A 26,695-nucleotide genomic window follows, 5' to 3' on the forward strand; every position below is an offset into this window, starting at 1 on the left:
CAAATTTCAGCCTTCCACCCACACGGGAAGTTGGAGAATTAGTGATGAGTGAGTGAGTGAGGGCTTTGCCTTTTATTAGTATAGATAGTATATATATATATATAGATATATATATAGATATATATAGATAGATATATATATATATATACATACATATACATATACATATATACATATATATATATATACATATACATATATATATATATACATATATATACATATATATACATATATATACATATACATATATATATACATATATATATACACACACACATAGTATTTCCTCTACTTACCCTTTACCTGTTTTCCCAAGGGGTTAGCGTACTCATCAAGTTCGTTATCGGGTTGGTCTACTGTCGCACTTTAAGATTAACACACACATACGTAGCTATACGCATAACCACAACCGTGCTCCATGAATGACACACACAGAGCTGATTAACCTTTAGCACTTTAAACCGGACACATTCTTTAGGAATAACACAGCCTGTCACTCTCTCAGCACTTCAAGAGACTTATTATTGGCATGAACAACACACAATGTTTTAAAGATATCTCAGACCTAAATATTACTTTTGGTGTACAAGAATACAGTAAAAGATACAAAGGCTCAGCATCCTTGACTATAGGCCATTTCTCACCCAAGAATGCCTTACTTTACGTACTGTTCCCTACTACTGAGTTTAGCGCTCACTCGCAGCCTTAATAAACCTCGCAGCACAGAGATAATGGCAAATCTCCGACCACATCAGGTGCTCAAAGAAATCTAACTTATTACTTCAATCACTCTATAGACATTAAGACAAAGAAGTTAAAAGCAGTATGGTATTTATTACAGGAATAATACTAATTATACTGGAACAATGAATAATACAAAATAGGACTGACAGAATAGTCTGTATGTATATTTACTTGTGTAAGATGCGCCCTCGTAAGACATGCACCCTAATTTTTACACAGAAAATCGCGAAAATCATTTTGCCCTATGTATGACGCGCCATGTAATTGTATAGGAAGTGTTTAGAGAGAGAGAGAGAGAGAGCGCGAGCTAGCGAGCGAGACCAAGCAGAAGAAGTAAACATTACAGAATTACAGTACATTTCCTTGTGTATGACGCGCACCTGATTTTCTAATGCAAATTTTTTTCAGGAAAAAATGTGCGGGTGGTACACGCGTAAATATGGTGTGTGTCTATATATATGTATGTATATAAAGGCTTTAGAAAAAGCTTACAAAAAAGTTTCAGGTGACAAGGATGAATGTCGAAAGCGGGTTGTGATCTATTACTCGTAGTTTCTCATGATGCTTTTCTGATGACCAGTGACGTCTTTGTCCCTTCTTCCTCACTATATCGCTCCTCAGATGAGGCATATTTATTCTAAAATTCTACTGGTCGGTTTTGCAAGAAGTTATTGTTAGATATTATGATTGACTGGCTGTCAATATGAAGAATTAATTCACTGTATGTTTTCCCAAACAATAAAACTTTATTTTGTCTGAGGTGTCACTATGTCTTCCTTTCCCAAGCTGTAAAATAATTAGATGTCCATCCTTTCTCAGGTTATAAAGTAATTGAGCCACCAGCATGTCTTCCTTTCTTTGTTGGAACAGCTGTTTTAAAAGTGAGGTGTAACTGGGAAGAAGACATGCTTTGATTTGCCCTGAATATAGTTCATACGTTGTCTTGCCTTGAACAAAATATAATGGAAATATAAACCAAAATGTACAGATTTTGTACCCCACAACACACACATACTTCCACGTTTATATATAAGATTTATATATTATAATCAGCAGTTCTGTATTAACTATAGCAGAGATGTTTTAAGGAACTAGGTGAGCAACTTCATGCCACTTCCGTGATGGAATGGCAAAACAGTCTAGCATTAGATTAGCTTTTAGTTCAGCAAGGTGATGTATGTGTTATGTTTGGAGATACTTTTTGTACTTTAATTCCCAATAATACTGCTCCTAATGGCTGCTTTACCCTTGTACTAGAAAAATTAGAAGGTTTAGCCACTGAGTTAAAGGCACATTCAGGGGTTGAAAAATTAAAAACAAAAACTGTCACCAGTTCACAAAGAACACAAAGAAGCAGTTTTAAATGCTGCTTATTAAACATTTGATCTCTGGGAAATAAAGATGCTCTGGTAAAAGTACCCTGTCACTGAGACATGGCTTAATAAATCAGACACTGCTCCCCAAGCTGATGTGTCACCAGATAGAAACACATTCCTTCATAAATCTAGAGATACATGTCGAGGAGGAGGCCTAGGAATAATTCACTGAGACAAAATGCAAATTGCTTCTAAAAATGTAGGCAACTTCACATCCTTTGAGGCACTCATTTTAAATATTAAAACAGATTCCAGCACAACTGTAGTGCTACTCTACAGACCACCAGGGCCATTTTCATTTTTCATGACAGAACTTGGCAACCTTTTATCTGATTTGGTAATAAATTATGATCATGTAGTGTTGATGGGGCATTTTAATCAACACACTGATGTGGAAACTTGACACTTTTAGCAAATGCACCTATTCTTAGCATTATCAATAGCTCATTAATGCATAGCTGAGTGCCTGATGCACTAAAAGTGTCAGTCATCAAACTATTGCTTAAAAAGTCAGATCTACAGTAACCCCACATATACTTAATAATTATAGACCCATATTAAATTTACACTTTCTCTCTAAAATACTTGAAAAGGTACTTTACAATTGGCTTCAGTCACACCTTATGCATTATAATTTATTTGAGAAATTCCAGTCTGGCTTCTGCAAATTTCACAGTACAGAAACGGCACCAACACGTGTTATAAACGACATTCTGACATCTTATGACGAAGGAAATTCTTCTGTAATTATGCTGTTAGACATAAGCCCAGTATTTGACACCACTGACCATTCTATTTTAGTACACAGGCTGGAAAATTACATTGGACTGGTTTACTACTTAGTTATCAGTTCGATTCTAATATGTACAGAAATATGATTAAAGTACTCCATCATTATGATATGGTGTCCCACAGGACAACCATGCCCGAAGAAGGGGCCCGAGTTACCTCAAAAGCTTGCATGCTGTAATCTTTTTAATTAGCCAATAAAAGGTGTCATTTTGCTTAACGTCCCTTCTATGTACTGAAATGTGGTACTTGGTGCCACTGCCCTATTGCCAAGTTGTTTGCCTGCCTATGGAAAAGTTATCTCTGATAAAGGAGCACTGGAATCATCCGGTAGAATGATCCTTTAATCAGACTGGCCAGCCCAGCAATGATTCAGCTGTGGAATGGCCAGTACAAGAGGTGCAGCTTGTTGGCCGATGTTTCCAGGACTCTGAACAAATATGAATCCTCTTATGTGATATAATCTACTCTTGCATTTTGCTCTGTACTTGTACTACTACTACTATTTTACTATTGTATTGTATTACTGAGGTGGCAATTATAGATTCATCATCTAGATCTGTAAAGAGGATTACTTGTGTCCTCTTCTGCGTATTTTATTTACCCCATTTTTTGACACCCACTGCACGCCCAATCTACCTGGAAAGGAGTCTCTCTCTGAATTGCCTTTCCCAAGATTTCTTTAATTTTTTCCCCTACAAGGGTGTTTTTGGGAGTTTTTACTTCTCTTCTTAGGGAGTCAAGACTGGGGGCTATCAAAAACAGGGCCTGTTAAAGCCCACTGTGGTACTCTTTGTGTGATTTTGGGCTTTACAAAAATAAAGTGTTATTGTTGCTGCTGAAAACCCTTGGTTGTTTCCCACCTCCTGGTTTGAGAAAAAAAAAAAAAAATTGGCCCTTGGATTGCTCAGGCAGGCCTCACTGCCTTAGTGGTCCTTGTTATTGTAGAGTTCATCCTATGTTTTTGCATTCCTTTGTTAAGGATTATGTTTTCTAATATGATGTCCCACACAATGATTAATAATATGGTCCTTCACTGTTCTCCCAGATCTTCCCTTTCGCCTAAAGAAAATTTTCTGCTCCATATTACTGATGTTTACTAAGTGAACCATTCAGGTTCAAAGGGGGAAATGTGGAAAAATAATTTGAACCCTGGCTTGGTGTGCACCCAGCATGAGATGAAGGTGTGGACTCTAACGGTTGAACTGACTGTATTACTTCCTGGGTTAGGGCTGAATATTCTGTCCTTCTAAGCATATACTAATGAATGAATATGAAATATAATATCCCTCTCATGAGATAAGAATATCATATTGTAATTGAGTTTGAGCATTAAAGAAATGTTTAGATAAGATTAGCAAAGAACATTTAAGTTGGCTGTAGCAAATAAGTAGGTACTAGATGTTATGTTTTATGGATTTTGAATATAGCAAAACTAAGCAGCTTGAAAATAGTTTAAAGTAGCAAAAGTGTTTAAAATTTTGGTAAAGGCCAGCATGGCTTCAAAATATGTAAGAAAAAGTATAAAAGTATCCTATTCTCTAGTGCACTTGCAGCTTAGAGAGTTTCCAGCTGACATACCATGCTGGACTGACAGGGAATTTGTGGTTATCTGCATTCTCCCAAAATAAATCATTTAAGCTATTTTGTAGCAAAGTGCTTTAATATATCTTATTAAATCATGTACACATGGGCCAGTGGAGCTGATTTGACAGTACAGTAAACTTAGTGGACCTGGATCAATTAGGACCATACTAGGTAAATCCGTACTGCTTTACCGTGTTAGCAACAAAATGTAACCAATCATGGTAAAGGTCTTTGCTGATACAATTAACTCTTTGGAACTGTTATGTAATTAATAAAGTGTATAAAAGGAGCACAGCACTATTTCGTCTTTGTAACATTTACTCACGTCCACTCTGGTGTCCATGTTTTTCTGTAAACAAGTTACCTTATGCAAGAATAAAAGACTGAGCGTCCTCCGGCCTGTTTCATTGACTGATTCGGCATTTCCAAAGAGCAAACTAGGGTTGGGGGAATCTAACTTCCACAACAGGTGCAGCATAAAAGGAGCAACCTTACTTCATTTTGAGAGCCTGAGTCAGGAGAAAAAGGAATGAAGCTTGCTGGAGGAACCAGGAAAGGGAAAGACAGAAGAAAAAAGAGTTGTGTTATGCTTTGGAAATTCATACTATGTTATGCAGGTGGAAAACACTTAGGGAACAGTTTCCCACAAAAATAAAAACCTTTGTGTTATTGGACTTGTGCCTCTGTCTGTCTGTGTCAGGTTTGGGGAGCTGCAGTTTCTAGATATAGTGTCTCCAATAGTAGTAACTAGACGACCTGAAACCAGTGTTGGAGTTAAAACACACGGAACAAAAGGCAAATCCAGCATAGAAAATTTGTTGAAAATAACTTTACGTAGCTATTGCTTTAGTCAAAGGTGAACACTGACGGTTTACCTCCTAAGGGAATTCCCAGCTCTGATTAGCCTGCAAGTCAGGTGCTGGAGTAATAACCACTGTTAACTGAATTAGCCATGGCTGAGAAGGCAGATTGTGATTACCAGTAATTGATGTAATCAGTGGTTGGACCTCAATCCACCGTTTTGGGGTACCTGTTGGGCACAAGGCATCATGGCTGGCTCTGCAGTCGCTCCGCATAAAAGCTCAACTCTTTTGGTAATATGCCACTTACCAACCAACATCCTACTTTTACTACAGTTCTAATTATTGAGGAGCAACCTCAATAGCCTTGATAAAGCCTGTGTGCAAGAAAGCACCTATACTTGGTACCTTCAGAATCAGAAAACTTTATTAATCCCAAAGGAAATTACAGTGCAACCTCAGGTCACGACCGTAACTCGTTCCAAATCTCTGGTCGCAACCCGATTTGGTCGTGACCCAAAGTAATTTCCCCCATGGGATTGTATGTAAATATAATTAATCTGATCCGGACCGTACGAACTGTATGTAAATATATATATATATTTTTTAAAGATTGTTAAGCACAAAAATAGTTAATCATACCATAGAATGCACAGTGTAATAGTAAACTAAATGTAAAAACATTGAATAACACTGAGAAAACCTTGAACAGAGAAAACTAACATTGCAAGAGTTCACGCTATAGCCTTACAAACCGCTCTCTGTAAACACTTTTTTTTTTTTAAATGAGTTTTAAGCACAGGGAAACAATGAACATTTGAAAAATCCATAATTTATACAAAAACTAACCATAAACAACTAAGAAAACTAACCTTGCATGTGTCGAGTTCTGGCACGAAGGAAGTGAGGAGGAACTGGGTGGAGAGGAGACTACAGTTTTGAAGTCTCTGAAGATACGGATTCGCTGCATGCTACCATCTCGCTTCTGGGAACCCTTAACACTAGAATTACCAGAGCCTGCGAAAAAACTCGTAATTCCGTCCCACCTTAAACTGCTTCTTAAATCCCTTCACACCTCTCCGCCAGCGCCCTTTGTCTTCTAAATGTGCTGATAAAGAGAAGCCGGCTATTCCATCCCCCCACCAATTTAGAACGTGCACGAACTTCTCTCAGCTCATGCCTTGATTGAGTATCTGGGAGTGAAGTGGAGTTTTAGAGTGAAATAATAGATCGTTGTTTGGAACACACGCATTTCATGTCTGTTCCGTTTCTACAGTAATCTGTGTCAACACATTGTTAAAACAGAAACTTTTTTTATATTCTAGTAGTAGATGACAAAATGTAGGCATAAACTATATAATGTATGAAGCCTGAAGTCCAAATAGCAAAGAAACATTTTCACAAGAATAACACAATTGCACTTTTATTCAAACATATAACTGCAGAAAGAAAAGCCGCCTTAACATGCGACATTGACACCAGTTTACTATAACTGACTCCGTTGTTCAATCGATACAGCCCCCGCTTGGGAATCAAGGGGTCACGGGTTCGATCCTGCGTTCCTCCCTTTTGAGAAGTAAACTGTTCTTAGTCTTACTGTTTTAGTATAAAAACATACATTTGATTTCAGTCTGTAACAGCCGGTGCAATTTATGATCTTTGTAAAGGTTAGCTTTTTTTTTTTATTCACTTTTCACTCTCTCAGTCGCGTTCAGAATCAATCCATACAACCCCATCTGACACGGCTGTTTTCACTAAAGACGCGCTATAGCTCTGCAGTGTACCACGATGCATACTAACGCCGGTTCTGACACACAAACGCTGGCGAAGCTGCCTTCTTCGTATCTCACCGTCACTTGCTTTTCTTTTATTCAGTTTTATTGAGTGTTCCTGCCAGTCCCGCATGTTGCTGTATGCTTTTTCTTTTGCACCCCAGGACATGCAGAAGAAAGAATGGTAAAGACCAGTAACTTCGGCGCTATATGCAATCATCAGACACTCCCCATCTGCCCGTGTCGCTCAAACACAGGAACATATATTGGTGTAAAAGTATAACAAAAGTGCACTTTTATTCAAGTGCACTTTTTCCATCGCCTTTTCTGTAAGAAGCAGTGTACACACTTCTCTCTATGCTGTGGTTTCTATTACACACCTGAAAGAAAGAGACAATACATATGAACATATCCAGCATACAGCAACATGCGGGACTGGCAGGAACACTCAATAAAACTGAATAAAAAGAAAATCAAGTGACGGTGAGATACGAAGAAGACAGCTTCGCCAGCGTCTGTGTGTCAGACCCGGGGGGTGGGGCGTTAGTATGCATCGTGGTACAGCACAGAGCGATAGCGTCTGTATTCTGTTTCTTTTGTACTCCAGAGGAGAGAATAGTAAAGAGCAGTAAGTTCGGCGCTATATGCAATCATCAGACACTCCCCATCTGCCCGTTGTTTTGTTATACTTTTCAATACTTTTTATACTGCTCAAACGGGCATGCTCAAAAAATACACGTGTAATGCCACGAAAAGTGCACGCAGACACTTCATTTCGCAAACAAAACAAGTGCACTTTTATTCAAAACTACCTGTATAACCAAGAAAAAGAAAGCAAGATACAGTAGGCGATTGATACGACATCTTGCATGGTGCAATGCTAAGAAGTGAAGATTTTCATTCCGTGCTATATAAAATCATCACATTCAAATATTAACAGTTCCACACACCCAAGGACCGTCCTTCCTACATTTACGACACGTGTACTTGTTGCCGTGTACACACCTCTCTGTGCTATGGTTTCTATTACACTGAATGAGCACCGACACTGTACTTTCTTCCCTGGGGGAAGGTCCCGCATCAGAGAATTTCCAGTTCCTGCATAAATTCACACCCGATCTGACGCTGTTCGCTTTCAAATAATATTGCATTAGTGCGATTATATTTTCACATATATTGTCTTTCTTTCAGGTGTGTAATAGAAACCACAGCATAGAGAGAAGTGTGTACACTGCTTCTTACAGGAAAAGGCGATGTAAAAAGTGCACTTGAATAAAAGTGCACTTTTGTTATACTTTTACACCAATATACAGTGGTGTGAAAAACTATTTGCCCCCTTCCTGATTTGCTATTCTTTTGCATGTTTGTCACACAAAATGTTTCTGATCATCAAACACATTTAACCATTAGTCAAATATAACACAAGTAAACACAAAATGCAGTTTTAAATGATGGTTTTTATTATTTAGGGAGAAAAAAATCCAAACCTACATGGCCCTGTGTGAAAAAGTAATTGCCCCCTTGTTAAAAATAACCTAACTGTGGTGTATCACACCTGAGTTCAATTTCCGTAGCCACCCCAGGCCTGATTACTGCCACACCTGTTTCAATCAAGAAATCACTTAAATAGGAGCTGCCTGACACAGAGAAGTAGACCAAAAGCACCTCAAAAGCTAGACATCATGCCAAGATCTAAAGAAATTCAGGAACAAATGAGAACAGAAGTATTTGAGATCTATCAGTCTGGTAAAGGTTATAAAGCCATTTCTAAAGCGAACCACAGTGAGAGTCATTATCCATAAATGGCAAAAACATGGAACAGTGGTGAACCTTTTCAGGAGTGGCCGGCCACCAAAATTACCCCAAGAGCAGAAACGACTCATCCGAGAGGTCACAAAAGACCCCAGGACAACGTCTAAAGAACTGCAGGCCTCACTTGCCTCAATTAAGGTCAGTGTTCACGACTCCACCATAAGAAAGAGACTGGGCAAAAACGGCCTGCAGGGCAGATTTCCAAGACGCAAACCACTGTTAAGCAAAAAGAACATTAGGGCTCGTCTCAATTTTGCTAAGAAACATCTCAATGATTGCCAAGACTTTTGGGAAAATACCTTGTGGACTGATGAGACAAAAGTTGAACTTTTTGGAAGGCAAATGTCCTGTTACATCTGGCGTAAAAGGAACACAGCATTTCAGAAAAAGAACATCATACCAACAGTAAAATATGGTGGTGGTAGTGTGATGGTCTGGGGTTGTTTTGCTGCTTTAGGACCTGGAAGGCTTTCTGTGATAAATGGAGCCATGGATTCTACTGTCTACCAAAAAATCCTGAAGAAGAATGTCCGGCCATCTGTTCGTCAACTCAAGCTGAAGCGATCTTGGGTGCTGCAACAGGACAATGACCCAAAACACACCAGCAAATCCACCTCTGAATGGCTGAAGAAAAACAAAATGAAGACTTTGGAGTGGCCTAGTCAAAGTCCTGACCTGAATCCAATTGAGATGCTATGGAATGACCTTAAAAAGGCGGTTCATGCTAGAAAACCCTCAAATAAAGCTGAATTACAACAATTCTGCAAAGATGAGTGGGCCAAAATTCCTCCAGAGCACTGTAAAAGACTCATTGCAAGTTATCAAACGCTTGATTGCAGTTATTACTGCTAAGGGTGGCCCGACCAGTTATTAGGTTCAGGGGGCAATTACTTTTTCACACAGGGCCATGTAGGTTTGGATTTTTTTTTCTCCCTAAATAATAAAACCATCATTTAAAACTGCATTTTGTGTTTACTTGTGTTATATTTGACTAATGTTTAAATGTGTTTGATGATCAGAAACATTTTGTGTGACAAACATGCAAAAGAATAAGAAATCAGGAAGGGGGCAAATAGTTTTTCACACCACTGTATGTTCCTGTGTTTGAACGACACGGGCAGATGAGGAGTGTCTGATGATTGCATATAGCGCCGAAGTTACTGGTCTTTACCATTCTTTCTTCTGCATGTCCTGGGGTGCAAAAGAAAAGCATACAGCAACATGCGGGGACTGGCAGGAACACTCAATAAAACTGAATAAAAGAAAAGCAAGTGACGGTGAGATACGAAGAAGGCAGCTTCGCCAGCGCTTGTGTGTCAGAACCGGGGCGTTAGTATGCATCGTGGTACACTGCAGAGCTATAGCGCGTCTTTAGTGAAAACAGCCGTGTCAGATGGGGTTGTATGGATTGATTCTGAACGCGACTGAGAGAGTGAAAAGTGAATAAAAAAAAAAAGCTAACCTTTACAAAGATCATAAATTGCACCGGCTGTTACAGACTGAAATCAAATGTATGTTTTTATACTAAAACAGTAAGACTAAGAACAGTTTACTTCTCAAAAGGGAGGAGCGCAGGATCGAACCCGTGACCTTTGATTCGAAAGGGCTGTATCTATTGAACCACGAAGTCAGTTATAGTAAACTGGTGTCAATGTCGCATGTTAAGGCGGCTTTTTCTTTCTGCAGTTTATATGTTTGAATAAAAGTGCAATTGTGTTATTCTTGTGAAAATGTTTCTTTGCTATTTGGACTTCAGGCTTCATACATTATATAGTTTATGCCTACATTTTGTCATCTACTACTAGAATATAAAAAAAGTTTCTGTTTTAACAATGTGTTGACACAGATTACTGTAGAAACGGAACAGACATAAAATGCGTGTGTTCCAAACAACGATCTATTATTTCCACTCTAAAAGTCCACTTCACTCCCAGATACTCAATCAAGGCATGAGCTGAGAGAAGTTCGCACGCTCTAAATTGGTGGGGATGGAATAGCCGGCTGCTCCGAGCTTCTCTTTATCAGCACATTTAGAGAACAAAGGACGCTGGCGGAGAGGTGTGAAGGGATTTAAGAAGCAGTTTAAGGTGGGACGGAATTACGAGTTTTTTCGTAGGCTCTGGTAATTCTAGTGTTAAACCCGTCACCGTCGGTAATGTTACAGATGAGCACGACAGTGAGGCACTACAATGGAGCAATCAGATGGTGCAAAAAGTGCCAAGTGCTTTTATTAAAGTCAACAAAACAACAATCAAAAACAAAGTCCAAATTAAAGTGCAGTGCTTTCAGAATCCTTCAATAAATAAATGATCCCATAAAAACAGAAGTCAAGTGGAGGTTAAAATCCAACAGAAAAAAAGTCTTCATTAAATACGAGATTAAAACAATGCTCGAAGCAGTCTCTTTAAAAACAAGCGCGGTGCATTCTTTAACTGCCTTCTCGGCCTTACTGCCTTCTTTAACTGCCTTCTTGCGCTCTCTCTCTCGCTCGCTGCACAGGGAATGCACAGGGAGAGACTGAACATGTACGGAAATCATCGGCACGTACAAACCAGAATGGAAACTGGCTTGTTCATCACCAAAGTGTGTGGTCGTGAACAGATGCAAAAGTCTGGCAAACTTTTTGGTCGTAACCCAATTTGTACGTGGTCCGAGACGTTCGTGACCCGAGGTTCCACTGTACTTATAATACAGATAGACAAAGGTAAAAGCAGCACAAAAAGAAAATATAAAAAAAAATACACAAAGTAAAATAGAAAACAAATATCAAAATGAACTACAATAAACCCTCATTCACTAAGCTCTTCCGGTAGTGAATTAAACATAATAAATAGTATACATCTGAGTCTTCACAAAATCCCTAGTTTACTAAATAGTAATAGCACACCGAGCTGTAAGCATTTTACATAATATTGCATTTATAAGTGAAGTAATACACATTCTGAGATCCAAAAAAGTTATTCACACAAGAAGCAACAGATGCGTTATTGCACATCTATATAATTAAAAAATGTTCTGAAAGATCCTTTAAGGATAGAGGGAATAACTTATTGTGTGGATGAGTGACCATAAGAGGAGTTATAGAGAGTCTGATGGCTGTGGGGAAGGAGGATTTTCTGTGATGTTCAGTGGAGCACGTTATGCTCGTCAGTATCCTGCTAAATACACTCCTCTGTCCAACCACAACACTATGAAGTGGGTGATTAGCATTTTCAATAATAGACTGAAGTCTAAACCATACATACATACATACATACATACATACATACATACATACATACATACATACATACATACATACATACATAGAGAGAGAGAGAGAGAGAGAGAGAGAGAGAGAGTCCTATGTGGAATATTGCAAAGTGACTGGCAATTTACACCACTCAAGATGTTGTCTGTCTAGGATCTTTATATGTATATATGCTAATCTTAACATTGAGTTGCAAGTGTAGACACAACTGAATAACTAACCCAGTAAGCCTCACGAACTTGGGAACATATATGACTACTTGCTAATGCAAAAATTCACACACAAGTTAGAATAAGTTATCAAGTTAGTGCAAGTAGACAGTAGTACTTTGGAGCCTTCAAAACTTAGCTTGATGTTATTTTAGAGAAATTAAGAGGATAAGATTGACATGCCAAAGTCCTCCTACTGTATTTCATGCTTTTTAATCTGACAAGTTCTGAGGAATTCTTAGTTAATTTTATAAAACTTTCTACACCTCCCCCACAGCTTGGGAGCTGAATTTAATTCAGTCTCTCAATCTAACCTATTGACACTGCTCTCAGTTCCAATTAACCTATTTTTCTCTATCTTGATCCATAGCTATCCTCAAAAAAATCTTGTTATATGGAAATTTTACTTTACGGTGGAAGCTCCTCATATGATCTCCCATGCAACTTTATTTTTCAAATCTTTTGTAACTCTAACAGAATATTAACTGATCAAAGTTTGATCTTCTTTGACTAAGCCCTCAATACTTTAAATATGTCCCTGCTTATTCTGTACTATGAGAATAAAATCAACATTTACACAAAATTGCTAAATCCAGTTGTGATGATGATTAATATCAATATAGCCCCCCAAAGATAACTTCATTAAATCAATAAAACCTAAAACAAAATGTCTGATTTCAACTTTTTTGTGGAACAATAAAATGGAAATTATTAAAATTAGTTCTCGTTACCAAATCTTGCAATTTTTCAGCAAGCTAGCACTGGATAAACCTTTCTCTGGACCCCTGTTTCTATTGAACCTAGTATAATTTTTTTCTGTCTCTGCAAGGGCAATACCATTCACTGAAATTGAGCTGAAAAATGTATCCCAGTGCTTACTTCAATAATACATAACACAATAAGAAACTGCCAGAAGATTGAAATTCACTTATTTGTCCAAAATATCAAAAGGAAATAACAGGTTTTAATAACTTCATTACCAAGTTGGTCAAATAAAGGCATACAAGCATTTGGCAAATGTTTCTGGCGATGTGGAGAAATGTATGTTATGATTTCTAAAAAAGTCTCTATTTCATCCTGCACGTCCTACTTTTGTTTTAGGTCTGAACTTAGTCTCTAATGTTATCATTCATTATCTACTTTTCTTTCTCTCCCTTTATCTCTCCCTTCATATTCCATCTACTAATTTTTTTTATTTTTCTTTCTTTTTTTTATAATAAATAATATACTTCTGTGTCATTTCTACCAACATTTTGTACCCTTCTCTGGAGGATATTCTGTTGTGTCCCTAAAATATAATTTATCTATTAAGCAACCTCCCTCCAGTTCTCACATATCTTGGAAACATATGTTTAAAAAATAACCATGTCATCTAAAATTCAATCTACAACATGCCTAATTTCAAATTGCCTATCGCCATTAGTATACTGGATCCAAACAATATGGCATTGATTTGAATCCAGATCCTTAAAACTCCTTTTCACCATCATGCATGTGTTTTGGCAATTGCACCCCACCATTTTCCTTAGACCAGCTTTCCCAGATTTAATTTTACACATCTGACAATCTTACATTTCCTTTCTTCATTAAATTTCTCTTACTTCAAAAGAGACCATTTGCCAAAGGTTCTCAGCAGTAAAATCTATTTTAAACCCGCTGTTTAATTTGTTACTTACCTATGAAAAACTAAATCATGCATCTGCTCTAATTATTTAAAAAATATGAGATCCCTGTGAAAATATTTCAGCTCATCTTACTGATTCATAACTGACTTAAATTAGACTTCTTCTTACCCTAGTGACTTACCTTGCATATCTCCTTATCCTATCAAAGAAAACATTTAAAAACCATTCTTTCCTCACAAATCTCACTGGGGATGGGTTTCACTGGACTTAAGTAAAAGAACAAAAAAGAGAAAAATCTTACCAATATGGATTCTGCAAAGCATTCCAAGTCCAGTGTCTTCTGATCAACACATCTTTTAAAAAATGATACAAAAGGAACAGTTATTAAGTAAGTATAATTCACTACTTTAAAATGTTGAACAATTAACATTCAATAAAGTATAGTGTATCAGCACATATGTGTCAATTTAGCAAAAGAGGACACTACTGTTAGTTAAACAGTAATTGATTTTCTTTACCAAACCAATGTCATTTTACCAAAACATTATCATCTCAAAGGTATAAAAAGCACTACCACACACTGTAAAGTAGGAACCCCAAAATCGCTAGACATCAGACACAAAAGAGCACCACCTCCACTGACCCACATATGGGACTTCTCCTTCATCTTCCACCCTACATTTCATGTTTCACCCAGGACTACTTGTGTGTTTTGTTTGCTTAAAGCATTATTTTTCATGTGTGTATTATATTTATGTATTTTTTTGGCCATTGTACTATTTATTTATTAACTATGTATTACATGTTCTTTATTAATCCTTGTGTATTATGGGTGGAACAACTAAAGGCACAGCCAACCTGATGTCACCACTGAAGGCTCACATGCAGTCTATATATTATGAGGCTGAGGTGTCGCTCCATCAATGACTCAAGGATTATCATTTGGAAAGTGCTTTCAGACAAGAGTATTTTTTCAGGTTTTCTGATTTGCTTGCTTCAGTCTGAGGTTCTTACCTCCAGATTTTTGTATTGGGATTTGTTTGCTAGCATATGTAAGCTGAATGCTTATTCATCATAACACGTTTAGAAAATGTTTGTGTATGGAATGATTACAATAAAATATATAAAAAAATGTGTTGGGTTTGGTTTTTGTTATTTTGTCATTGTTGTGGCTTTAACATAGTACTGCAAGTGGAAACTCAGTAGTGCTCAGGTAAGCGACCTGCGTTAAGACACCGATCAGGCACAAGGAGCAGTAGGAGCAAATAAGGTAGTAAAATTTTATTTATTTGTTTATTTTAGATTAAACAGTCCTTAGCGGTCCAGAGGCAGAACAGTTAAGTGGGCGGCAGCGTATTGGTTCATTAATACGGGGGAATACAAACAGTGCGAGTGAAGAGCTTATAAGTAAGAAGAGCGCAAAGTTAGGAGAAGAGACAGAGAAAAGTAAAGTTAACCTCATAGAAAAGCAAATAGCAGGCAGCTGAGAGGGAGAACAGTACAGGAGCTTAAGGGGAAAAGGTGTAAAATATCTGTAGCAGATCTTAGTGTTACCATTTAAGTTAAGGAGCAGCTGAAAGAAGAAGAAATTTAATTTTAAGAAAAAAAAAAAATAGTTAAGGCAGCTTAGTAATCCCAAGTCAAATTTTAATAATGAGGCCAGTGCAATGCAAGTCCTGTTGGATGTTGGACTTTTTAGATGATGGTTTGGAAGAGCCAGTTGTCTATGAGGGCTACATCTGCAAGAGATGCCAGCTGATCCAGCACCTCGAGCTCAGGGTCGCTGAACTGGAGGAGGAGTTGGCTGACCTGCGTTGTAATAGAGAATTGGCGGACTTGGCCCAGGTGTCCTTTAGAGAGATAGTGTGCACCCCTAAGGTGGCGCGGGAGGAGATTCCAGACCAGACAGGTAGGAATAGGTGGGTCACGGTCACAAGGCGTAAGGTAAAGGGTGCACACTGTCCGGGGGCATCAACCCCAGAATTAGAAGTGTCTAACTGTTATCATGTCCTGCGGAGCTGGACGGTGACTCTGATAATTCTGAGGTGGTAGGCAGGGTTGAGGAGCCCCAACGGGCCACCTCAAAACCAGTTCCCAAAAAGAGAGGTAGTGATAGTTGGGGACTCAATCATTAGGGGGATTGAAGCGCAGGTGTGCTCCAGAGAGAGAGTCTCGACGGTGTGTTGCCTTCCGGGAGCACAGGTGGGAGACCTCCTGGAAGGGTGGATAGGCTCTTGGCCAGAGCGGGGGTGGATCCAGTTGTCATTGTCCACGTTGGAACAAATGACATACATAAGGGTAGTCTGTCAGTTCTGCGATCCAAATTCAAAGAGTTAGGTACCAAGCTGAGGAGCAGAACTGACAAGGTAGTCTTCTCCGAAGTTCTGCCTGTGCCACGCCAGTCCAGGTAAGACTGAGGAGATTAGAAGGCTTAACGTGGCTCAAATCTTGGTGCAGGGTACAAGGGTATAGGTTTATGGGGCATTGGGACTCCTTTTGGAACAGATGGGACCTGTTCGCCGTGACGGGTTACATCTGAACCGAGGGGCACCAATGTATTGGGGAGGCGTATGTGTAGGCTAGTCGAGGATTGTTTAAACTAGGGAATGGGGGGGCAGGGAGTTTAGGACAGGCCAGATTTAGATCTATACATGGAAGAACAAACAATGGTGTAGAAATAAAAATGCATAGTAATGTAAATTTTAAGCAAACACGTAAAGATAGAAGGATTAACACATTAAAAATAGCTTGCCTTAATGCTAGAAGTATCAAAAATAAGGTAAGTGAGTTGGAGTTGTATGTAGCAGAGCATAATTATGATATTATAGCAATAACGGAAACCTGGCTAAATAACAAAGATGGGGATGAGTGTAACATAGAGGGATACACATTTTTAGGAAGGATAGACAGAACAGAAAAGGAGGTGGGGTTGCTGTTTATGCCAAACAGGAATTAAATGTAAGTCATCTTCAGTTGGATGATGAGCCCCATCTTAGTGAGGACATGTGGCTTCGCCTGGAAAATATTAGGGAAAAGGTCTCATTTTAGGAGTGTGTTATAGACCACCCAATTCAGACAGTAATTTCAACACACATCTTTTTAGTAATATCAAATAGGCAAGTTTACAGGGGGATATTATAGTCATGGGGACTTTAATTATCCAAATATTAACTGGGATAACCTTACAGATGGAGGAGCACAAGAGCAGGAGTTTTAGAAGTAATCAGCGACTGTTTTTAACACAGCATGTTAAAGCACCAACAAGGGGTGAAGCCTGTCTGGATTTAGTATTCTGTAATAATCAGGATAGAATTGAGGGTGTAGAGGTGATTGAACCACTAGGGTCAAGTGACCATAATGTAATACAATTCTCAGTATTTTGTAAGAGTACAGATGCAAAGACTAAAATTGTTAAGTTGAACTTTAGTAGGGCTAATTTTGAGCAGATGCGACAAAGTCTAAGTAGGATAGACTGGGATAAGCTTTTAAATGTGGAGACAGTCGAGGAGCAGTGGAACAGGTTTAAAATGTTTTACATGTAATGCAGGACAGATACATACCTAAATTTGGAAGTAATAGGAAACTAAAAAACTCCACGATGGATTAATAAAGATTTAAAAAGAAGTTGCAAAGGAAAAACTGCTGTATAAGGCATATAAGACTAATGACTGCAAAGAGAACCGTAGCATATGAGAAAATGAGGGCAACCATTAAGAAGGATATCAGAGAGGCTAAAAGACAGTTGGAGAGGAATATAGCAGATAAGGCGAAAGAAGACCCCAAGAGATTCTTTCAGTATTTTAGTAGTAAAAGAACAGTTAAGGAGGAGGTCAAGTTCATCAGGAATAGTAAAGGGGAATTAAAAGATACAGACAATGAAATAGCAGATGCCCTAAACTTACATTTTTCTGAGGTGTTTACAAGTGAGCAAGTGGATAACCTCCCAGAGGTAAACGCAACTACTAAGGAGGTACTGAGGGATTTGGAAATTGTAGAGGGAGAAGTGCTGCTCAGATTAAATAAGATGAAATCAAACAAATCACCAGGCCCAGATAATATTTATCCTCGTGTTCTTAAGGAGGCTAGTGAGTACATATATAAACCCTTGACACATATTTTTAGGAAGTCACTGTGCACTGGAGAGATTCCAAAGGACTGGAAAATGGCAAATATCATCCCATTATATAAAAAGGGTGACAGGGCAGATCCAAGCAACTATAGGCCAGTAAGCTTAACAAGCATCACAGGAAAATTAATGGAAGGAATTATTAAGGATAAGATTGAGCAACACATGGCAAGGACAGGAGTTGCAGTAATCCTCGCTATATCGCTTTGACTTTCGGCTTCACTCTATCGCGATTTTTTCTCATACACGCTTATGTCACTACGCATGCGCTTTCTGAGAATTTTTATCTAAGCCCTACGATGGCTCCTAAACGTGCTGCTTTTTCTAAGCCTTCTGAGAATAAAACTAAGCGCCGGAGGAAGATGCTTACTATCCAGAAGAAGGTGAAACTGTTGTATATGATTAAAGATGGCAATACCCTACAAAAGCCTCCTCACACATGTGAAAAGACAGCGCCAGCAACTGCCTATCAAGATGTTCTTCAGCCGCGCACCCAGACACCCACTGCCTACTCCTAGTACTTCTTTAGCAGAAGACGACAACAACGCACCTGCTGAAGATACTGCACCACCTCTGAAGACTCTCCTACTGAGGTCGTGCCTTCATAGGTTAGTGGTTGTGTGCAATTAAATGTACAGTACAATAATCTACTATAGAAAAGCATTCGGGATTGTCCTTCTGTCCCATGAGTGCAAAACGTAGTGGTATTCCGCTTATTACAGACTTACTACTTGCGGCTTGAGGTACGAAGCGACGCGATGTGAGCAGAGTTCTGGTGCTCTCATCGTTCCCTTGCTTTTGTGCTGCATGCGCTGGAAAAATAGAAAAATTATGTCTCTGGAAATAATTAATGTTGATGGAGTACAAATGCCTCACCGCGTAGTAAATATCAGGGGAGATGGTGCTTGCTTATTCTCATCTATAGCTTATTTAGTGCATGAAACTCCGTCTTTAGTGGTACAGATTCGGGCTGACATTGTACGATTTTGGACAGGCACTTGAGGGGATAAAAAAAAAAAGATGTTATGAATGGACACTTTGATGTTCTCATTCTCTACACTTACATGCCTGATGTACACATGGAGGCACAATAATTGAAGATAAAAGTCGGTCGCCTTAAAAGGCGAGTGCCTAGTAATATGATATTTTGTCTAATATATTGAGTAATACGAGTGTAATGGTGACTAAAGGGTGTTGTTTCATATCTAGAGGGCTCTAATAATGTTAAAAAACGTATTTAGAAGGTCGTAAACAGGTTTTCTATACTCTAACTGCGAAAATATTTGATTTATAAATAAAGAATCCATCTTCGCGAATATTCATTTATCACGGTAGAGTCTGGAACGAATTAACAGCGATAAACGAGGGTTCACTGTATTCTGAACAGTCAGCATGGGTTCAGAAGAGGGAGGTCGTGTTTTACTAACATGTTGGAATTCTATGAGGAGGCAACAAAAGGATACGATCAAAGTGGAGCTTATGATATTATTTATCTGGACTTTCAGAAAGCATTTGATAAGGTGCCACATGAGAGGTTGGGCATCAAGTTAAAAGAAGTGGGAGTTCAGGGTGATGTTTTTAGATGGGTGCAGAATTGGCTCAAACACAGGAAGAAGAGGGTGATGGTGCGAGGAACCTCATCAGAACTGGCCATGTTATGAGTGTTGTTCCACAGGGGTCAGTGCTAGGGCCGCTGTTATTTTTAATATATATAAATGATTTAGATAGGAATAGAAGTAACAAGCTGGTTAAGTTTGCAGATGATACCAAGATAGGTGGATTAGTAGATAATTTGGAATCCATTATATCATTACAGAAGGACTTGGATAGCATACAGGCTTGGGCAGATTTGTGGCAGATGAAAATTAATGTCAGTAAATGTAAAGTATTACACATAGGAAGAAAAATATTAGGTTTGAATACACAATGGGCGGTCGGAAAATCGAGAGTACACCTTATGAGAAGGATTTAGGAGTCATAGTGGACTCCAAGCTATCAACTTCCCAACAGTGTTCAGAAGCCATTAAGAAGGCTAACAGAATGTTAGGTTATATAGCACGATCTGTGGAGTACAAGTCCAAGGAGGTTATGCTCAACCTTTATAATGCACTGGTGAGGCCTCATCTTGAGTACTGTGTGCAGTTTTGGTCTCCAGGCTACAAAAAGGACATAGCAGCACTAGAAAAGGTCCAGAGAAGAGCGACTAGGCTGATTCCAGGTTTACAGGGGTTGAATTATGAGGAAAGATTAAAAGAGCTGAGCCTTTACAGTTTAAGCAAAAGAAGATTAAGCGGTGACATGATTGAAGTGTTTAAAATTATGAAGGGAATTAGTACAGTGGATCGAGACTTGTATTTTAAAATGAGCTCATCAAGAACACGGGGACACAGTTGGAAACTTGTTAAGGGTAAATTTCGCACAAACATTAGGAAGTTTTTCTTTACACAAAGAATGATAAGACATATGAAATAAGCTACCAAGTAGTGTGGTAGACAGTAAGACGTTAGGGACTTTCAAAACTCAACTTGATGTTTTCTTGGAGGAAACAAGTGGATAGGACTGGCGAGCTTTGTTGGGCTGAATGGCCTGTTCTCGTCTAGATTGTTCTAATGTTCTAAAATGATCAGTTGATAGTACTTTTCCCAAAAGAGAACTTGGGTGATTTGTGGAGCTAATCACACTCAGCTGGAAACACAGCTTTATAAATATGCAAGTAATTTAACTGCGTCTCTGTTGTTGCATGTCTTTGCATTTCACCCAATAATAATAACTTTAATACAATGTAATTGTGTACCTAATTACCAGTAAACAACCAGTTATATAATTGAGCATTACCAAATATAAATGGAAAGTACAGGTGGTGCTGTGTATTAGGTGCACTTACTCCAATTCTAGGCCAGCTGTACACCAAAATGGGTTTAAGAAGTGGTGTAATTAATATTAAAAAAATCCTTCAACTACATGTGCATATTTACCATAGACATATTTGTGTGTCTCTCGGCACAGCAGAGCAGCAAGTGAACCATGACTAAGGTAGAGATACATTTTCCTATGACTAAACGGAGTAGGAAAGTTGAAATCTGCTGTATTCATGTTAATACTTAAATTAAAAAAAACTGAAAAAAGTCACAGAATTTAAACAGAAGTGAGTCAAAATTCAATGATGGTGCTGAAAGACACTGTCCAAAACAGGTTATTGTCCAAACGTGAAATATATTTATTAAAAACAGGGCACTGAACATCTCTCTCTCCTCTCTATATCTATATTTATATAATGTGCACCCACTACCAGTCAAAAGTTTTTAAACACCTCAGTTTTTCTTCAAATGTAAGCAGTTGAAATGCAATGAATGACCTAAAATGATGAAAAGGTATGCAGTAAACTGCCAGAGTTTAAAATTTTAGGTTAGCAAAAACTGAAAAATAAGGAAATTTCAGAATATCTACAGGGAAGGGAACAACTAACAGGGTACAACCTACATATGTTCTGAAGCAGTTAAAGAAAATTAAGCCTTGCAAGTTGAAGCAAACAGTAGGAAAAGACTGTGTTACTACACCTGATGAAGTACCACTTGGACAATATTACATTGTAGAAAGTTGTACATTCCAGTGAAAATGGCAATTAACAAATGAAATGAGACAGCACATTATTACCCTTGGAAGTGTAAGCCTTTCATTTAGAGAAATAGCAAAAAAAAAATAGTGTCAGTGAGCACAGTTTATTACGCAATCCAAAAGCAATTTAAAATTGGAAGAAACTCTGTTATGAAGAGATCTGGCAAACCCAAAGTCACAACCCAGTCAGAAGACAAGTTTCTGTGGGTACCAGCTTGCACGACTGGTGCCTCACAGCACAACAGCTTCAAGCATAGCTTAATAGTGCTCGAAAAAAGCAAGTCTAAGTTGATACTGTGAAGAGGAGACTTTGTACTGTTTGACAGGGCGAGAGGCAGTAAAAAAGCCATTCCTTAAAGGGCAAAATAGGGTTTTAAAGTACTAGCTGTGGACTAGTACAGACTGCAAGAAAGTCTATTGACTGATGAATTAAAATTTGAAATCTTCAGTTCATCACACAGGGTGCTTATAGATAGATAGATACAGTACTTTATTCATCCCAAGGGGAAATTCACATACTCCAGCAGCAGCAAACTGATACAAAAACAATATTAATGAGTAATAAAAATGCAGGTAAAAACAGACAATAACTTTGAATAATGTTAACGGGTGGAACTGAAGAGTCGCATAGTGTGGGGGAGGAACGATCTCCTCAGTCTGTCAGTGGAGCAGGACAGTGGATTCTCCATAATTAATAGGAGCCTGCTAAGCGCCAGTCGCTCTGTCACAGATGTCAAACTGTCCATGTCTATAATAGAGCCTGCCTTCCTTACCAGTTTGTCCAGGCATGAGGCGTCCTTTAGGCTGCCTCCCCAGAACACCACCGCGTAGAAGATGGCATTCGCCACAACCGTCTGATAGAACATCTGCAGCATCTTATTGCAGATGTTGAAGGATGCCAGTCTTCTAAGGAAGTATAGTCGGCTCTGTCCTTTCTTACACAGAGCATTGGCAGACCAGTCCAATTTATCATCCAGCTGCACTCCCAGGTATTTATAGGTCTGTACCCTCTGCACACAGTCACCTCCGATGATCACGGGGTCCATGAGGGGCCAGGGTCAACTAAAATCCACCACCAGTTCCTTGGTTTTGCTGGTGTTCAGGTGTAAGTGGTTTGAGTCACACCATTTAACAAAGTCCTTGATTAGGTTCCTATAGTCCTCCTCCTGCCCACTCCTGATGCAGCCCACAATAGCAGTGTTGTCAGAGAACTTTTGCACATGGCAGGACTCTGAGTTGTATTGGTAGTCCGAAGTATATAGGCTGAACAGGACCGGAGAAAGCGCAGTTCCCTGCAGCGCTCCTGTGTTGCTGACCACAATGTCAGACCTGCAATTCCCGAGACGCAAATACAGAGGTCTGTCTGTAAGATAGTCCACGATCCATGCCACCAGGTATGAATCTACTCCCATCTCTATCAGCTTGTCCCTAAGGAGCAGAGGTTGGATGGTGCTGAAGGCGCTAGGGAAGTCCAGAAACATAATTCTTACAGCACCACTGCCTCTGTCCAAGTGGGAGTGGGATCGGCGTAGCATATAGATGATGGCATCCTCCGCTCCCACCTTCTCCTGGTATGCGAACTGCAGAGGGTTGAGGGCGTGGCGAACCTAGGGTCTCAGGTGGTGAACAGCCACTCCATGGTCTTCATCACATGCGACGTCAGAGCGACAGGCCGGAAGTCATTCAGCTCACTAGGACGTGATACCTTTGGGACTGGGGTGACAAGATGTTTTCCAAAGCCTCGGGACTCTCCCCTGTTCCAGGCTCAGGTTGAAGATGTGCTGTAGAGGAATCCCCAGCTCCAACACACAGGCCTTCAGCAGTTTTGTATGCCATTGAGTTGGTGAAAGGATGGTTCCTCTATGTGTGAAATGTCAGACATGGAGGAAGACGTGTCATGGTCTGGGTTTTTTTTGCTGGGGGTAGAGTTGGTGATTTTGACTGGCAATCTGAATCAAAAGGGTTACCAAAGTTTGGCTGTTATATCAGCAAAAGGTGACTATTTCAAATTAATTAAAAATTAGAATAAAATTTTGTACACTTAAAAATGAAATCAGAGAATAATTTGTTGCCATTGTTTATTTGTTCTATGCCTTGATTTCATGAAACATTAAACCTCTCGTTTTAAAGGATTGTTTTTTCTATTGTTTTAACCTCCACGTTCTTTTAATGGATTATTTATTTATTGAATTTTGAAACTACTGCACTATTTATTGGAACACTGTTTTGTTGACTGTTTTAAATAAAAGCACTATTCACTTTTTGCACCACCCCTTGCTCAGATGTTTATTGCCTCCACGGACTAGCTCACTCGGTTTCATTATCGACGGTGTTGGGTTCAAGGGTTCCCAAACAGCCATGGGAGCGTGGAGCCAGAACCAACATCGTCACAGCCTCCCTTCTCCTTATGAATGTGAACACTCACACTGTTCTTCCTGTCCTCTTCTGGTATGCTCTCCTGTTCATATATCTCCTGCAGTAGATCATACAACTACACCCTTTTCCTCTAAAGTCTTCCACATATCCACTAGTATTTCATCCGGTCCTCTTGCCTTTCCAATCTTTATTATTTTCAGTGTCTCCTATACTTTCTCCATCTTTATTCTTGGTACTAAACTTTTATATGGGACTCCATCCCCTAATACTACCCTTGGATTTTCATCATTCAAAAGCTTTTCAAGGTATCCCGTAAATCTACACTTGATCATACCCTGCTCATCTTTTATCTACTTTACCTAACTAAAATCGTTACCAGACTTCTTCATAGCCGTTGCCATTCTAAAAACCACTCTCCCTCTTTTTTGTCTCCAACATTTATTTGCCTAATTCACCTTCCATGTAGTTTCCCGCACACACAACACTTCTACATTCCTCTATCCATCAACCCTTTCTAACTCTGTTTCCCAGTCATCGTCCTAACAGTCAGTGTCCAAACTGTTACCTTCAACTTTTCCTTTTCTTTACTCTTTCCAGTCGTCGTCTTCTGCTGCTGCTGCTGCTTCTGGACTGACTTCTTTTAGCCAAGCCTGGTTCTGGACCGGTAGCCCTTGTTCACTTACCACAAGTGTCAGGCAAGGCATTTCATTTTCAGAAGCCAATTGAATTGATTCCTTCATCACGGTTGGCTACACTATTTTAGCCAGATGCCTTTCCTGACACCAATGCACTCTATTTTTCCAGGTTTGAGAACAGCACCAAGTTGGGCTCTCCTGGTGAATCGATTCCATCCAGGCCAGTTACATTCTTCTAATTATCCTATTTTTGCTTTTGTAATTCTGTTTCTGTTCTGCCAAATTTTGTAATAATAAACAGATGTGCACTCAAATCATATGATTATTTTTTTCCTAAACAGTACCTATTTTCGCATTACATTCTGTGTTGTTGATTTGTATAGCTTACATCGATATTCACACCAAGTTTCAGAGCAGTAAAAACACTGTCACTGTACTTTGGAGAAATAACAAATCTGAACTAAACTTATTTTGCAGTATTGTATTTTTAATAAAAGCCCCATATTTTCAAAAGAGCCAAGCAACTTACATGTCTCACTTTCAATGGCATGTTGTGCACTCTCTGAGGATAGTGTTTTTGAGTTAGTAAACTCACTGAAACATCAATCAAACCATAAATATAAGGGGAGAATGTGCAAACTCCAGGCAGAAACTGGCTCTGTGAAGCAGGGATGACAGCTTTGCTCTACCTATGCTAAAACATCTGTACTAAACTTCAACCTGTTTAAAACTGTATGCATGTATATAATGTCTGTTTAGTTCTTGTCACTTGACTAAATGCTACGCGGGTGCTCAATATTTCTCTTGTTAGGTCACCAAAGCATACATATGCATTAACATACAAGGATAAGCAGGCAATATCTTTACAAACTAATGAAATACCTTTTTGTACACTGAAAGAATGTAAGCAATCAAAAGTATACCTTTTATCAGTTATTGTTGTCCTGTTGTCTACAAAAACAAAAACAGAAATTCATATCTGGACATCAACATGTAATGTCAATAATAGAGCATGGTGATGACTTTCCCAGGTGAATCCATCGCCTGAAAGTCTGCTTCGGAGGAAGACTAGCAGCCAGTCTCCTATTAAAATGATAGAATCTCACAACAGTATTCTGCTTTTTGTTCTTCTTAAAAAGACCTGGACACACTATTTTGCACCCCCTGGTAGCACCCATGGAAACCAACTGGGCTGCTCTACTGTTCCAAGAATGCCCTGCGGGTGTCTGTTTGGGTACCAAGGCCCAAGGATGCTGCAATCAGGCATATGAAGTCCTCCATGATCACTCAATTATGTTGTTCTCCCAGCAGTTAAAGGGTTCCTTATCCATTCCTATCAATAACTCCTCAAAATGCTGGCTCCTCATACCAACCTTGAGGCAAACACATGAAGTACCCTGACTTTTTTCTCCTACCTTCCCAGCCAGGTAATGACCTGTGACCTATCATTGCAGGTATGCCAGCCCATCTATTACAATTACACACAAGAAACATTGTAATGTCTCCTTCTAGACATGAGAAATAAAACTGCACTATGCAGCAATCAAGATATTTATTTCTCTTTCCTTTTAATTAAACATTCTAATGAACAATAAATGAGGTGACAACAGTTTACAATCCTCCCATTGTTTATGGCTATTGGAGATCCCTTCACTCCATATTTAGTCTTTCCTTGATTCAATGGATCTTAAAGCCTCCTGAGACATGGCAGCACACTGGAGACATGGTTGTAACAGTCCCGCAGCTTCCACGTCCTGTACAGCAGAAAACTTCATCATCCAACACATATCACATTCGCACACACACAATCACTTTTTGACCTGAAAAAGCACCTAGTTCTCCTTGAGGCTCCTCTGTGCGCTACCCTCTGCAGTGCTCCAAGCAACCCTATATGCATGCCTCTTGTCAGCGCCTCTGCTCTCGAGGGGCTCTTTGTAAAATTTTTTGGCCAGAACAATAATACATTTTTGAGGCAT

General features: G+C 39.1%; 1 protein-coding gene across 1 annotated transcript in view; it reads right to left on the reverse strand.

Annotated features, from left to right (window-relative positions):
- asz1 (ankyrin repeat, SAM and basic leucine zipper domain containing 1) overlaps positions 1 to 26,695 on the reverse strand; it is a 206,667-nt gene that overhangs the window by 58,060 nt on the left and 121,912 nt on the right. Inside the window, exon 8 of the mRNA XM_039761401.1 lies at positions 14,269 to 14,320. Within this exon, the coding sequence (XP_039617335.1) occupies positions 14,269 to 14,320 (52 nt within the window). The remainder of the gene's footprint in view (positions 1 to 14,268; positions 14,321 to 26,695) is intronic.

The sequence above is a fragment of the Polypterus senegalus genome, chromosome 8 (genome assembly GCF_016835505.1).
Source record: "Polypterus senegalus isolate Bchr_013 chromosome 8, ASM1683550v1, whole genome shotgun sequence".
Classification (NCBI taxonomy): Eukaryota; Metazoa; Chordata; class Cladistia; order Polypteriformes; family Polypteridae; genus Polypterus; species Polypterus senegalus.